This window comes from Ctenopharyngodon idella, chromosome 6 (genome assembly GCF_019924925.1).
Source record: "Ctenopharyngodon idella isolate HZGC_01 chromosome 6, HZGC01, whole genome shotgun sequence".
NCBI classification, from domain to species: Eukaryota; Metazoa; Chordata; class Actinopteri; order Cypriniformes; family Xenocyprididae; genus Ctenopharyngodon; species Ctenopharyngodon idella.
The window spans coordinates 23,076,705-23,092,995 of NC_067225.1; the positions used below are offsets into that span (position 1 = coordinate 23,076,705).

The 16,291-nt window shown below is 37.4% G+C and overlaps 1 protein-coding gene across 2 annotated transcripts; it reads right to left on the reverse strand.

Moving 5' to 3' along the window:
- Positions 1–487: 487 nt before the first annotated feature.
- On the reverse strand, positions 488–15,566 carry jade3 (jade family PHD finger 3). 2 transcript variants are annotated; one of them, XM_051897493.1, is made up of 12 exons: positions 15,343–15,566; positions 9,404–9,463; positions 8,309–8,368; positions 8,125–8,204; positions 7,827–7,984; positions 6,507–6,697; positions 6,184–6,395; positions 5,302–5,469; positions 4,929–5,045; positions 4,333–4,791; positions 3,452–3,569; positions 488–1,774 (listed from the first exon to the last, which is right to left on the reverse strand). In XM_051897493.1, the coding sequence occupies exons 3-12, from the start codon at positions 8,355–8,357 to the stop codon at positions 930–932; spliced, it is 2,397 nt and encodes a 798-aa protein (XP_051753453.1). In that variant the 5' UTR covers positions 8,358–8,368; positions 9,404–9,463; positions 15,343–15,566; the 3' UTR covers positions 488–929. The 2 variants fall into 2 exon arrangements, with proteins under 2 accessions (XP_051753453.1, XP_051753454.1); XM_051897494.1 differs by lacking the exon at positions 15,343–15,566 and adding an exon at positions 15,003–15,023.
- Positions 15,567–16,291: the final 725 nt, after the last annotated feature.

Genomic DNA, 16,291 nt, shown 5'->3' on the forward strand with positions numbered 1-16,291 from the left:
TTTTTTGTCATTAATACTGAGAGCCCAGTTTATTTGACTGACTTGGATGCACACATAAATGCTTTTACGCCAAAAACGTGTTATTTTTCTTGTGCTAAAACACTCACTACATCAAGCACATAAAAATCCAGTCTCGCTTTATTACAGGCCATTTTTATGGTCTTTTGCAAACATAAGAAAGGGTTCGGCGCTGAGAAGTGACAGAAAATGGATTTGAGTAAAAAAAGAAAAGAAAAGAATAAACATTAAGGTTTGACATATCCTTTCACACTCTGAAGACAGATGGAAAACCATTTCAGTTGCACACAAACACTTTCTTTTCTAACTTAAGCATGCCAATTCTAACATTAGCAAAGAAGTGAAAACCACTAAGGCAAGAGGAAGAGATCAAAGAGACAAAGGAACAGAAAAAGAAGGCAAAAAAAAAAAAAAAAAAAGTCCAACCAGACAAGCAGATCTTCAGAACAATCAATCATGATTTGTCAGATTAGAGTTCTTAAGTCTTTATTTATTTGCATAAGCATATCAGTAAGAAAGTATGATAATGTTTCAGTACGTGGAAAGCATCAGAATGTGCTCCACATCTTAACAAACTACTATGTACAGTCAAAAACGGAGGTTTCTTTTATGTACAGAAACACTGCTTCACGGCCCATAAAACCTACTTTACACATGCTCTCATGTACTGAGTCCAAGTGCAGCTGCAGCAGAAACACTATGGCTGGGTAGAGAGACACAGTGATATATATCAGTCCTGAAAATAGACCAATCTGCACGTCTGCAATCAGCCAGCAAGGATATTTTGGCACACTGCACTAAAAACCAATCGGCTGATCCTCAACAGAGGAAAACAGAATCTGGCACTTCCAATTACCGCTGAAGAACTACGGTAATTTGTGGCAGTGGGTTTGAGATGCTTTTGAAGATTGTCACCTTTGCACTGATGTCCTAGAGCCAAAAGACAGTTTTGCTCGGCTGGCTGACCTGACATAGTCCCCAGCTGGACCTCTCTGGTTTTGCCCCCTCCCTCCCTTCCGGCACTTCCCTTTAGCCTCGGACTCAGAATCACTGAGCTCTGCGTCCGGGCAGTAGCCGTCGCTCTCCTGGCATGCTCTGCTGCCACCTAGAGGCTGCTCATTGGAAACTGGTTTGGAGAATGCAGAGGTCTTCCGTGCGTTCTTCTCAAAGGCCCGAAGGTCCTCAGTTCGTACTAAACTAACAGTGGCCTCCTTGAGAGATCGACTGAAGTGCTCAAGAGAACTTTTGTGGAATCCACCTGACTGACCTTTCCCTGAAATTTTGTTGCATGTGTCCTTCTCAGTGGGCGTCTGGCAGGAAGTGTCTCTTTGGAGTACGGGCTTGTCCATAATGCCGTTGGATTTCAATGGGCGGGTTTTCTCTGGTTCAATCTTGCTCTTCCCATTGGATGATTGACCGTGGAGGGCAGCATGCAGCGCTAGGGGTTTGCCTGATTGCTTTATGGCCAATGGGGGAGTCCCACCATCTCGCCGTATGTAGATGGAGGCGGGCAAGAGACCGTTGGCGCGCTCCTCTATCCGTACCCGTCCGAGATGGAGCTGCGGTTTGCCCTGTCCGATGCCTCCCTCGCTAGTGTCATATACGTTTCCGCTGTTATCTGGGCACAGGGGTCCATTACCAGATTTGGAGCTGGTTTTGCCATTGCCAAGTGACACTTTGGGCATTTTGAGTTTTAGGGTTATCCTGGGAGGAGGGTGGAACAATAGGTTCTCTAAAGAAGAGGACACTGGAAGCCCTGTCAATAAAAGTAGGAGTCAGTCAGTCAGTGGTGCTGGATAGTCAAAAGACAGATTACCATTATCTTTAAAGGGTTAGTTCACCCAAAAACAACATTTCTGTCATTAAGTACTCACCCTTCGGAACACAAGATATTTTCATGAAATCTGAAAGGTTTTTTTTATCCTCCATTGAAAGCTAGTGGTCCAGCCTTAATGTTATGAAGTGATGAAAATACTTTTTGTGGGCAAAAACAAAACAAAAATAATGACTTGATTCAACAAATTCGTCTCTCCCCTGTCATTCTGCTACGCTGTTTATGTTTCAGCGCTTGCAGGTTTTACATCGGAACACCGGCTCAGTATTGGCCGGCTCCTGCATCAGCATCACACGCATGCGTCGTGCTGCTCACGACCAGAGCAGGCCAATAATGAGTCGGCGTTCAGACAAACACGGAAGCTCTGCAGCGTAAATAGCGTAGCAGAATGACATGTGAAAGACGAATTTGTTGAATCAATTTTTGTGCACAAAAAGTTTTTTCTTTGCTTCATAAAATTAAGGTTGAACCACTATAGTCACGTTGACTATTTTAACTATGTTTTTACTACTTTTCTGGACCTTAAATATGGTAATTTTGTTGCTTTCAATGGAGGATAAAAAACCTCTTGGATTTCATCAAAATGTATTAATTTGTGTTCTGAAGATGAACGAAGGTCTTACCCTCATGTCGTTCCACACCCGTGAGTAATTAATGACAGAAATTTCATTTTTGGGTGAACTAACCCTTTAATTCACTGGATCTTTTTGGCTGCATGAATTTAACTTGAACTCCAGTAAATCTAGAGTCCAAGGATAAACATGTAAACAAATTATTTAACCATTTATGAAATATAAAATAATTAACAATATATTTTAATTTTAAAAATAAAATATGAGTTTATTTTAAAGCTACAATATGTAGTTTTTTTTCGCCGCTAGAGGTCGCCTATTCAAAACAAAGGTGTAGCTTTATGACGCAGAGTTTGAGCGCGGAATCTTGGGAAATGTCGTCTTCACCTCACAGCCAGTGGAAAAGAATCGGGACGGGACTCGAGCAGAAATCATGTTCATGGATGAGATTGTTACTGTAGTATGAAGCAGCGGAGGGCAGAGTGATGTTGGAGCTGAACCTAATGAGAGACGAACGCAACGCACGCCTCGAGAGCAGCAGAACGTTTATTATGCCGCAGCCGCCGGCGCCGCTTGTTCGGTCAAGTGTATGAGGTAACACCGTGCTGTTTATCATATTCGATACATTTGACTGTGTTGAAAATTATGTTATAACGTTACTCTGAGCATTCGCTCGGCGGCTACTGTGAGACACTTGTTGCACACTGCAGTAAGCTAGATTGATTTCAGAATATCATATTAATAAATGCTGGGTGGCTTGTGTTGATAAATGCCATGCAATTAATTTTAAAATGTACTGCATGATGGAAAAAATGCTGTATTACTTAGCTGACAAATTGGTGTTTTTCTCTGAGGCATGGTAAAAGCATGGTACTCACGGAAAATCAAGAAAATATATATATATACACACATATACATATACACACACACATATATATATATATATATATATATATATATATATATATATATATATATATATATATATATATGAAATAACATTTTATTTGAAATAAATGAAAATTACCTGCAGATAACTCTTGGTTAATGAGCTTGACATGTAGATTGAAAATCTGCTCCTGTGCTTTACTCTGGGACAGCTTCAGCTTCTCTCTTCGACTCACCATGTAGCACAAGTTTCTCACCTGACAAAATGACACACATACACACACACACATATATTATATATATATATATATAAAAATAAAAATCATAATAGCAAAAATTCACAACACGATACTGATGATTTAAGCAATGATTCAACACTACCATTCAAAAGTTTATGATCAGTAAGAATTTTTTTCTGAAAGAACGCATTAAATTGATCAAATGTAAACAGTAAATACATTTAAAATCTTACAAAAGATTTTAATTTCAAATAAATGCGTTTTTTAACATTTATCAAAGAATCTTGAAAAATGTTTTTTTTTTTTTTTTTAACATTGATTTAAAATTATTTTCAAATAGAAAGAAAAAGATTTTTTTTTTTTTAGCCTTGGTAAGCATAAGAGACTTCAAAAATCATATTGACCCCAAACTTTTGAATGGTAGTGTACATAAACCAACTGAATTGTGCATTTATTACTTTTGAGAGAACCAAATAAAATAAGATAATGGGTATGTGCAAAATTACATATTTTGAAAACCGACTAGTCTTGGATTGTCTTTAAAACTACTTGATTTTGAGGAAGCCCAATCAGACACCAATCAAAAGCAATTTATGAACACTAAATGCAGACCTAAACTAAAAGAAAAAAAAAGAAAAAAGAAAAAAGAAAGAAACATGGATAATAACGGGAAAAAATTGCTCACAGCAAGAAAAAGACTACTCAGTTGTTGCACATCTAGACCTATGCCTAAAAAACAAAACAAACACAAAAATGTCTTCCATTTGGCGGGAGTACCCACCCTCTCCAAGTCCTGCCGCAGGTGCATGAACATGCGCATTCGTGTGTGGATGCTGTCCTCCTGTGGCTGCTGCAGCAGGTTCTCTTCATCTTCTTTAGGTGGCAGCAAGGCCTTATTAAAGTTGCTTTTCCTCTTTATCTTCCAGTACTGAAAGATGAAATCCAGCAGGTGGAGTGGCATTCCAAGGTCTTGGGCCACTTCCTCAGGATGAACGAGTGTGTAGAACTCCTCCTCCAGCTCCTGAAGCTTCTGCGCCCTCAAGCCCAGTTTCTCAGTCTCAGTCGGAGGTTTATGACGGGCCGGACTCAAACCCGCTTCTCCTGCTTTAGGTTTGCTGTGCTTCAGGCAGTAGGATTTGAACTTGACCTCGTCACCTTCATCCAGGATGGTCTTCATCTCCAGGTTGTGCTCAAAAGCACAAGTGACATGGAAAGGGATGGTGCAGTTCTTAACCGAACACTGGAAGACAAGAGACAGTGTTAAAAAACATGGACAGCCTGGAAGACAAAACTAGAAAAATTATTTTAATAATTGATTAAACAAATTATTTCTTCCATTAATTAAAAAAAAAGTGAAATAAAAATGTGATACATTACCTGTATGCAGGCTCCAGTCTTGAGTTTACAGAGACTGCAGATGAGCGACCAGCGACTGGGGGGAATATGAGACACTTTGGTGATGGGTTCCATCCTCTCCGGGCATGCAATGCTCACCTAAAAACAAACAAATTCTTAATACTAATTTTCTTTAAAGATCCCATAAAATCAAAAGTGTAGTTTTGTGGCTTTTAGCCCATATCTGTTAACTCTGAGACTATCTATACACTTAAATAAACTAACTAATAGGAAATATGCTGACATAGGAAAGGAAGCGCAATTTCATAATATTATTATTTATGAAGCAACATTAAGATCATACAAGCATGATGATAAAGTAGGTGTAATTCCATTTTTGTGACATAAAACTTACCTCCGGTATCCAGAGGGCACAGCTTACATGAGCCCATTTAGTGCCCGCCCTGGTGGCCTTCATTGCGCCCCCTCTTTTGGGACACAGAAGGCACTGAGGGTTGATACCAAGCACACAAGTTCTGCACAGCCAGTTTCCATCAGGCACTTTCACAATGCCATAGCAGGCCTGCAACAATATACAAGCGTGATGAGTTTTAGTATAAACTTATCTTCACAATACTTAATAAAATCATATACTACAGAAATATTACAAATATGTATTTTTTTTTCTCTTATATTCATGAGCATCAAAGGCTATATTCAAGTAAAAAAAACACAATACACAATTAAACTTCTTACAACATTACAACAGAAACTACACTACTTCAAAAGTTTGGGGTCGGACAGATTTTTAAAAGTTTTTGCTCACCAAGGCTATACAGTAAAACTATAATATTGTGAAATATTATTATTGCTTTCTAATTTAAAATATTTTAAAATGTAATTTATTCCTGTTGTGGTAAAGCTGAATTTTCAGCAGCCATTACTCCAGTCTTCAGTGTCACATGATCCTTCGAAATCATTTTAATATGATGATTTAGTGCTAAAGAAACATTATAATCAATGTTGAAAACAGTTGTGCTCCTTAATTTTTTTTCAGGATTTGAAATCAACCTTTTATAGCATTAAAACTATTACAATTTCATTTAACAACAACAAAAAAAATCTTACTGACCTCAAACTTTTGAACAGTAGTTTATATATCTGCAATATTACAAAAATGTAAATACATTTAAAAAAAAAATCATAACAGGATAGTTAGACAAAAAAAAGTCTTTGAATTTTTTCTTGACAAAATATCCTGCAGATTCCAATTTACTGATGATATCAAAGGTCTCACCTGGTGCACACAAATGTTGCACTTGTCGCAAAAGACCATGTCATTCCCTTCCTCACTGTCAGGTGAGCGACATACATCACAGATGACGTCCTCATCGTACTCTATTCCCAACCCTTCCTCCGTCTCGATGGCGTGGTTCATGTTGTCATGGCACTGCCTCTCCAGTGCCTCCATCACCCGCTCCATCGTCAGCTCATCCACCGGCCCGTCACCTAAATGTAACATACAAGTCGTACTTTATTCATTGAAGCAAGTCATGGCACCAAATCTTAAAGGGAAGACACCAGACAAAGCCTAGCTTTTACAGGCATGCTCTCTCTTACCCATCGTCCCAAGCTCTGCATTAAGCTGCTGGAGCCAGTATAGATCCATATCATCTAGGTCATATCTGCACATAGCCTCCGCCAGCTCCTTGATATTGACATAACCAGTCTCCGTAGAGTCCTGACTCCAGCACTGAATATATTTCCTCGGTTTTGTGAAGAGGACCTCCTTTGGCTTCTCTGCTATTATCCTACACACACACACACACACACACACAAAAAAACAGAATTTTTTTTTTAAATGGAATATTGCAGTATTTATTATAAATGATTATAAATGACCAGTACTACCGGTACCAGTCGGTAGTAAAACAAAAATAAAAAACAACTAAAAAAAAAGTTGACGTTACCAGCACCTCTGCAGTACCAGTAGTACAGAGTACTAGGTGTATTCGGTACTCGCTGATAGACGCTGCTTTTAAACGCTCTCGTTCATGTTTGAGTGTCATAGTCTCCTATTTACAGTGTGTTTTTACAGGTGTTGAGCACTGTAGCCAATCACAATCATATCTCTTGAGCTTGTGAATGCAATGGCCTATCAGAGGTGCTAGTCTTAAGTTGGAAACGTACAAGGTTTTGTTTTGTTCAATGAATCCTTTCATTATAACCAGCAAAGTGTAAATGATGTAAATAAGAGTTTTACTGTATAGTTAAGACACCTTATTTTTATTATAACAGTTAAAAAACAAAAAAAAAAACAAAAAAAAAACCAGTGAGTTTGCGCTTTAGAGATTGACAGCCTTAGTGATTATAAAGGGAGGGCTCTTCTCTTGCTTTCTGTTTATTAGCCATTCACAATCTGAATACAAGTTTAATTTTTCATGCTGCTAAGAACAACCACATCTAAATGCATGATTGAATAGGAAACTGCGATAACTGACAGCGATGACCAATGGATGAAACAAAATGGGACCATGTTTTTTTTTTAAATTTTAACTGTTTAATTTAACTGTTTTTGCTCTGGTCACGAAATTGGTACCGAGAACAACAAAAATTATACTGGAAATTTCTTTCTTCTGCTGAACACAAAAGAAGATATTTTGAAGAATATGGGTAACCAAACAGTTGATGGGCCCTACTGACTTCCATAGTATGAAAAATAAAAATGTAAGTCAATGAGGTCCATACACTATTTGGTTGCAGACATTCTTCAAAATATCTTCTGCAGAAGTAAGAAATTCATAAAGGTTTGGAACAACTTGAGGGTGAGTAAATGATGACGGAATTTTCATTTTTGGGTGAACTATCCCTTTAAGTCACATACAAGATGGTACATGTCCAAAAACATGTTTTTACTGGCTTTTATTCAAAGTTACATACCTCACGGAGGGCTGAGGGATAGTGTCTGGACTGGCGAGTACTTGGACTCCTTTTTCCCATTCCTGCTTCCATGTGTCCGCCAACAGGTAATAATCCTCTGGAGAAATATGGTGAGAGTCCGGCAGCTTCATGGCACTGATCAAGTCTTTTCTGAACACCTACAAGGGAGAAATAAGGCCAAATATCAACCTAAATGAATGATATGAATGAATTTTTTTTATAGTAAAATTGGGCATAAGTCTGCTGATAAAAATCAATGGTCTTAAAACAGGTTAAGGTATTATTCTTCTGTGTTTACCTCTGCTGGTTTCTTCTGCGCAGAGGCGGGGGTGCCCGGTTTGCTTCCATACTTGTTAGAGGAAAAGGACGTCGAGGGACCTTTATGATACAACAACGGATTAAGCCACAAATAAATATATATTTTTGTTCTCTATAAAATTTACACATAGACTCCAAATTTTGTAAGGCTCATTTTGACTCACTCTCATTGTCTGAACTGTCACTGCTGCTTGAAGTCCTGAGTCGTTTCATCCTGACGTATCCTGCAATGAAAGAGAAGTCCAGCTCTAACACATCTTCAACTCAACCACGTTCCACTAAACCATTCAGGCACAATGATTTCACTGAGATGTTTTCACATAACAGAAGAAAATAGTATTACAAGTACTGGTATTTTTATTATTTCTGCGATGGCAAAGCCGAATTTTCAGCAGCCATTACTCCAGTCGTTTTAGTGTCACATGATACTTCAGAAATCATTCTAATATGTTGATTATTATTTTTTTTTTTTTTTTGATAGTTGTTGAAATTATTACTTGATTATTAATTTTGAGGGAGGATTTTTACTTTTACCATGGTACAAGTTTCATACACATTTTCCATTTCAAAATTCCATACTTTTCCAGACTCAAATTTCCAAACCTCTTCGGCTGTTTTTAGACCATATTTAACAAATGGTTATTACATCATTATTTTCAGCATTATATTTGGTATATAGTACAGTCATCTGCAACTATTTTTATTTTCTCAAAGTGATAATATGCACTTACATGATAAGAACTTAAGAAGAAACCTAAACTGCTTTATAACCAGCATTTTTGCATAATGAAAATGTGCGCCTTAAATTCATTCAGTCGTGTTTGACAATCACTAAAGGATCACTAAACTTTTGCCTTGAAAACAATCTGCTTTTATGATTTTTTTTTTTTCTCTGATAGAAATAAGAATGAAAAATTTTAAATTATAGAAAACTGAATAGGTCCAATGTCTGAAAACACAAATATTTTTCCATACTCCATTTTCTTTTTTCCATACTGATTCAGACCTGGAAATTACTCAAATCAAATTACATACTTTTCAAACTGCGTAGGAACCCTGATGGTAATACCATGGTATTCTTTTAAGTACCAAATATATTTAAATAAATGACACATGAACATAGTAATAATTCTTTACTATGCTATATATATATATATATATATATATATATATATATATATATAAATGTCCAATCGTATAATATAACCATAGCGGGCAGCTTTAATGGTTTTCCTTTCCTTGAGCTCTTTTTTACTTACCATAAATTCAAAGAGCATGCTACTGTTTTCCTCTGCTGTGCTTCTGCCTCTCGCTCATGCCTGAAAAAAGGAGAAAGACATGAGGAGAGAACACAAACTACACTCTAAATGTGGGGTGGTAAAATAGGTAGTGGAGGGTAACAGGACTGATAGACACTCAGCAAAGCACAGTCTGTGCTGTGATTTATTAGACTCCAATACCTGACTGAGGGGCCTCCTTAAATAAATATTAACCTGGTTCACTAGGAGCAATTGCAGCCAAACCACACGTATGAAACTATGTACAGACACACCTTGAAAGGACAGCTTATATTAAGCAAGGCAAATTATTTAAAGTAATGACTCTTCTGATTAGATTAATGCACACTGCCATAAAAAAACACTTCTTTTGTTTAACGAAAAAGAAGGACTCAGGAAGATAAAGTGAACAGTAAATTTTATTATTTTTTATTGTATTATTCATTATTTTATTACTAGTTCATTACGTAGTTCTTTTTTCTTGCATATTGTTTTGATATTTTTCAAAAAGCCTTAGCTGTCAGACACTTGGCATAGTAAACCTCTGGGAGAAGTTGCGTTTTAAAAGCTGCTAGGGTCATAAAAATGTAGACGGACGTCTCTGACCATTGTGTAGCGACTTTTGAAAACATTGTGCTATCGTTTGAGTTGGTTATTTCTGTGGCTGGTGAGGCAGTTGCCTGGCAGAGCGGACACTATAAATACCACAAACAGGATGAGAAGAGTCGAGAAGGCATATTTAGCAGCATGTTGTGAATTAAAGCCGTGGTGCTCCCTGATGCCTTCTACAGACTGTGCGATTTCGGCAATCCTATAAAATCATTACAAATCACAATGTACGACATGAATCAACATGTATGTAGACTGTACGATGATGACAGCTGTTGAATCGTAGGCTACAACGCAAGTTAGTATAGAAGAATAAAACGCCATCAGCATGCGCTATTGATAACTTTGGCAATTTGGCAAATTGTGGTTTTTATGTGTGCTGAAAAAGAGGAAGCGAAAGAGGAGAATATGGATGTGGTCATGGCTAGGGAAAAGAAACCAACTTGGCATGCCAATTTTGCAAATGGAGCTTGAGATAAGTAGTTTAAGTTTTGGCGCCATGTTGCGTTGATTGTTACGCCATTTCATGCTGCACTTTTATTGGCTAGTCAGTAGACGTTGGTCGTAGCAGCAAACACACTGTGAGATGATTATGCTAAATTTCTGACACTGTCAGAAAATTATCCCAGGCTACCTTTGGTCCGTGACAACGGCCGTCTTTGAACCTCTCTCACTGACTGTATGACACAGGACCACCATTTAGGAGCCATGACCACATACATTGCCACGATTGGTCATCTTTCGTTTGGGAGACAATGTGTACCGGGCTTGAGGGACTCACTTCACAAACAAAACAACAGGAATTTACAGGATTTCAAGTAATTTCGCCATCATATCAACCCTAAAACCTACAATAAGTGAGGGAATTTGTGTGACTGTGTTATGTAACAGTTTAGCATACAGGATGGAGTACTAGTGCGGTCTGCCCAGAACCCCTACAGTCTAGAAACTAATAGAAAAAGAAATAATAGAAGTGGTTTAAAATATATATATATATATATATATATATACATAAAAAAAATGTACATCTTCTGAGGAAGCCAGAGCTCTTTACATTGTTTATGTTCATTATTATTGTAATGTTATGTGCTCTGAAGACATGAGGTAATTTAACGCCGTTTCATGACGCCTTGCAGACTCTGCTTTGGCTGTGTGCGTTCATGTGTTTTGGAGGAGGCGTGGCTTTGGAGACGCTCTGAAGGGAGGATGGGATCTTTTGCTTTAAAAGCTAGCTTGCTATTGCTAGCCTCTCCAAAACTGCCTAACCTTCCTCTAAGTGTGCGGTCAAATAAACTCTGCAATATATTGAATATTCATTATACATTGAATTTGCCAGCCACAAACTTTTGCACAATAGTGTATTTGCTGCTTATATAAACAAACATTTAACTTGATGTGTGTAATTACTATAAATAGACAACTACTAGACAACTTCAGACTTAACCAATGGCTTGTATGAGGAGAGGTTGTCCGTTTGCCCCAACAATAGTTGAAGGTGGTTAGAAAACAGTCAGTAAAAATGTTACCAATTCTTTACACATTTCACTTGGTTAACATAATTCTAGCATGATCCTTATTAATATTATCAAGCTGGTATGGATTACTACTACTACTGTACTAAACAAGCATTTATTAGTTAGTATTAGTTATTATTATTAATTAGATCAAATGTAGACAATTTTAGACTGCATACTCGTATATTGCAATGTCTCCAGACTAATTAAACGGAAAAAGCACTCTTCACTGCTCCATGAAGGACTTGATGTGGATCTAAAGCCACATTTGTGACAGTAACAGACCAGCTTTCAAGCGCAGAGAAGAACATCTGCTTCTGACGCACACACTCCCCCTTTCGCACAGTGCGAATGTTTTAAAAAGGAAGCACTAATGAGACTGAATGGGTGAAGATCTATGGCTCTGCATTTAAGAAGGAATGAGAGTGGTAAACTAAAACAGTCTATGATGAAAAGCAGAAACAATGGCTGTGACTAGCTCACCACATTGATTATTAGGAATTGGATCGTATCTATCGGCTCTATTTGAAACCTAGTCTTAAATCCACCTATAATGTATCAGTTTTCTGTGGCTGTATAAATGAGACCAATTATTTCGGAGGGTTGTGTCAATCAAGACCAATTAGGAAAGGTAAACTGACATTATTTCTCAAATTTGCAAGGTTTTAAGGCAAACATGAATTTGTTGCAAGGGGAGGTTATCTAATCTGGGTGGCCTTGCATTGTAGTTCAGAATGGCAAGACAAAATGACACAGTCCTAAAACCAACCCCCACTCCTACTGCACCATGATAAAGCACAATGCTCTGCCCAGACAGACCACCCCACACCCCAACACTAACAGATCAGAGGCTGCTGAGTTACTTCACCCCCACACCCACCTCACAATGACCTAGTGTGCCAACAAACTGTCCCATTTACTGGCTCTTTTAGAAATGCACTGTAAAAATGATCTTTGAAATTTAAATTTCTCCCCTATGCATCTTTTTAAATTTGCTGTTGATTTTGTGTTGAACTGACCCTTAAGAAGAACTATATTTAAGTAATGGTGTTTTGCTAGTAAACAAATTGTTTTGAACAAATCCTTCAGAATGTTCTTGCATGTTTGTTTACTTTCAACGAAAACATTTCAACATTCAATGTTCTTGAATGTTCGTTTACTTTCAGTGCACTGACTATTTTTTCTCCACTTCCTGCTTTCAAAGATAGCAGACCAAAAGTATTTAAGTGCAGCCCGAGCAATATTTGGTGGACCTGTTGAAAGCATATGCCTCTTCACTGAACGAACGTTGAGTATGAACGACACCGGAAGCAGCATTAAATGAAAAATGAGCAAAATTAACAAGGACAAGGGTTTTCAATCTGGAGTCTGGGGAACCACAGGAGGCCACAAGGGAGTGCTAGTGGGTCTGTGGAAAAGTTTAGAGGAAAACGTGTAAAGAAAAAAAATAAGGAAAAATAAATACATTTTCTTAAAAAAAAAAAAAAAAAAAAAAAAATTTAAATATACATTTAATTTAAATTAATAATTAATTGAACAGTACAGTGCTATAGTGAATAGAATTTTTCAATAACAAAAACTAAATATTTTCACATTTATTTTACATATATTTAAATGTTAATTTTTCACTGTATAAATTTAGTCTTTATACATGAAAATATATAGATGCCTTTTAAATTTTAGAATGGGGGTCCCTAGCATGAAGATGACCATATTTGGAAGCATCTAAAAGATTGAAAACACCTGAAATAGGGCATCTTGTTTGTGAACAAATTGGGAGATGTTTTTTGTGAACACGGATCTGCAGTGCTGACTGACCGAATGAGACAGAGCATGACAATCGTCCAGTGTGTCATGCGAATCCATCTCGTTCACAACAAGAAGATAAAAGAGAGAAAAGAATACTGAATTAAAATGATGTAACACTTTTAAAAATAAAGGTTTCAAAAGGGAGAAGAGCTATTTTGGGTTCCCCAAAAAACTTTTAGTAAGCAGCTCTTAAAAACTCTTTTTTCTTAAGGTGTGCGGTCACAAGCAAATTTAGGCAAAAGGATCCCTTGTCTATTAGTGATATATGAAGCACACAGAAAACACTGCAAATCCAGTTGACCAACTTGAATCTGTTGTGAAATCTGGATGGGGAGCTCTTCTTCACACAAAATTCCTGAAAACATTCCTGCAAATTGTTGATTCCTATTGAAACGACTGGATTTCGAAAATTGGCCAAACAACAGCAAATGCGACTGCACCTTTAGTGTTTGGAGAACATTTTAATTATCTAAAGAAAATTTATAAAAGAACATTTTGTGCAACGGAAAGGGTCCATGGATGTTACAAGGTTCTTCATGGAACCATAGATGTCAATAAAGAACCTTTATTTTCAAGAGTGAAGGATACTGAAACTCAGTTTATTTAGGCTATTATTTTTGTAGACTTTTCTATAACTTGATAAAAGTCAAGCTCAAAAGTTGACAACATGGAGGGAAAAAAAAATCTCTGCTGTCATTTGTAGGGGCTATCAGCAGCGTAATGATAGCTGTAGGTGCCCCCTTACAAATGACAACAAATCTGTATTGAACGATTCTATAAACAAATGTTTTAAGTGAAATGATTCGGAAGATTCGACTCACTAAAAGCAAATTCCCTCCGCCTAGTGCCCAGACTACTTCACCTCGACACCTACCTCACATTAGACTAGTATACCAACAAACCTTCATGTACCGACTATTAGAAGTACTATAAAACTGACCTTACACACTTTACTAACTTTCAGCAAAAATGTTAATAAGCATTTTAAATGCCTATAATTCATTATGTAATGCTGAATCAACCGTCGACAAGAAGCATAGTATTTCGCGGGAAGCAGTAGGGGGAAACGGAAGCTCGAGAAGGGCATTCCCGCATTCCAACAACGATACTTCCGCTCCAAACTTTCTGTTGCACGGTGCACCGCTACAGAATTAAAACTTGATTTTGTCATTTTTTTAATTAAACTGTACAGGGTGCACGTCATTTCTATACATTTATTCGTTTTATCGGTTTAATCATTCATTGCGCTAATGATCTTTACCGAACGAGAAAGAAATACATTTCAAAATAAAAACAAAGTTGTCTGATTACACTATTTATATGCAGACCATGAGAAGTGGGCGACAAATTCAGGCGAAAAACATAGTAGAGTAATTATGCAAAAACCTAGTGTCCATTCACACACTGCACGAGACTTAAATCAACTCAAACACCACATCACCTCTTTGTAAATCTCCAGCATGATGCAACGGGGAGAAACATATTTAGCGAGCCCTTGTGTTATTTTGACTATTTGGCATTAATATTCACTTATGCCCATGCTGGGAGAACATATATGCAAGTTCACACAGCTAAATAAAGAATGGGAGGGTAAACAGCAATGCTTTACTGTGAAGTCTCACTAAACAGTGTCTATGTGTGAGCATTACGTGCTGGCGTCCTCCATTGCTGTACCCGCGAGGTTTTCTGACGGCCTTGGCGCCAAACTCGAGCCGCCCTACATGACGAACCCTCTCCAGTCACTACAATCCCTTCTACTGCCTTAATAACACTTCCTGTGTGTATATAACGTCATTCAGAGCATGATCGCAAACTTTAACGCAAACATAATGGTATCGCTGCTACTAATATTGTCTCAGTTGTCTAATGTGGACGAAAAACCCTGCTCGTGAAGGATTTGTAGGAAGCAGCAGGCCCCGCTGCCTGGATAACTGGCACACTGAACCCTGTGTGAAGACACGAGCAGTATTGTTCATGCTGCACCCTTACCTCACATCCAAAAATCCAGTGTTTCGGGACGATCGCACACGGCGATAGACTCCGCAAGGCTGTATTCAAGTCAGCAATCCAGAAGTGCGGCAAATACTCGTTTTTTTCCTTTATTTTTTCTTTCTTGTCCCACTGTCAATATCCCAAAAGCAGAAATCACCCTCTCACCACGGCACAACAGCTCTATTGTACTACCCGAGCGCTGGGTCCTAAACTCCGCCCCATTCATGGCCCTACTGACTGAGAGCGCCAGTGCAAATTGCATAGCAAAATTCTTTTTCAGGGGTAGTTAAATGTCCCATAGTTGCCATTATGCAGGGCTGTGAGGTAGTTAATGTTAGAATACAAACTAAAGTAGCAATAATAATTTAGCTACCTATAAGCAGTTATCATAGTATATATCTGTAGTCTGCATGCATGAACAATTTGCTTGAAATTTATAACCTTTCTTACTATTATCACAGTTGCTAATATTTTGTATAATTAATATTTTTGTGTAAAAAATATTTTTGTGGTTACATTTCTTTCTTGAATTTTTGTAACAACGTCTTTACTGTCACTTTTGATCAACATAATACATCCTTGCTGAATAAAAGTATTAGTTTCTTCAAAAAATCTTACTGACACCAGACTTTTTAACAGTAGTGTTATATATGTATATGTGTGTGTTTTGAGCTTAACAATTCAGATAACCTTTGTAATTTTTATTTAGCAACTTAATTTATGTTGTAGAACATAACATTAAAGTCTCTTCAAGTAATGTGCTCACCACATAACCTTCCAGGTTGGCCTACAAATTGTTGTTGTGACATTACACAACAATAAAAGCCTGATTCAGTAGAGTAAACCTGACAAAACTATTTACACCAATTGACATTTGTATTAATATATTCATGTACTAAGATGTAGCTTTGTGTCTATTTGTAGATGAAAAGAGATGAGATGCAAC

Coding starts and splice junctions, on each gene's coding strand:
- jade3 (XM_051897493.1), bottom strand. CDS start 8,357: ATGAAACGACTCAGGACTTCAAGCAGCAGTGACAGTTCAGACAATGAG. Junction 8,205..8,308: donor TGACAGTTCAGACAATGAGA/GTGAGTCAAAAT, acceptor TGTATCATAAAG/GTCCCTCGACGTCCTTTTCC. Junction 5,470..6,183: donor GCAACATTTGTGTGCACCAG/GTGAGACCTTTG, acceptor ATATTGTTGCAG/GCCTGCTATGGCATTGTGAA.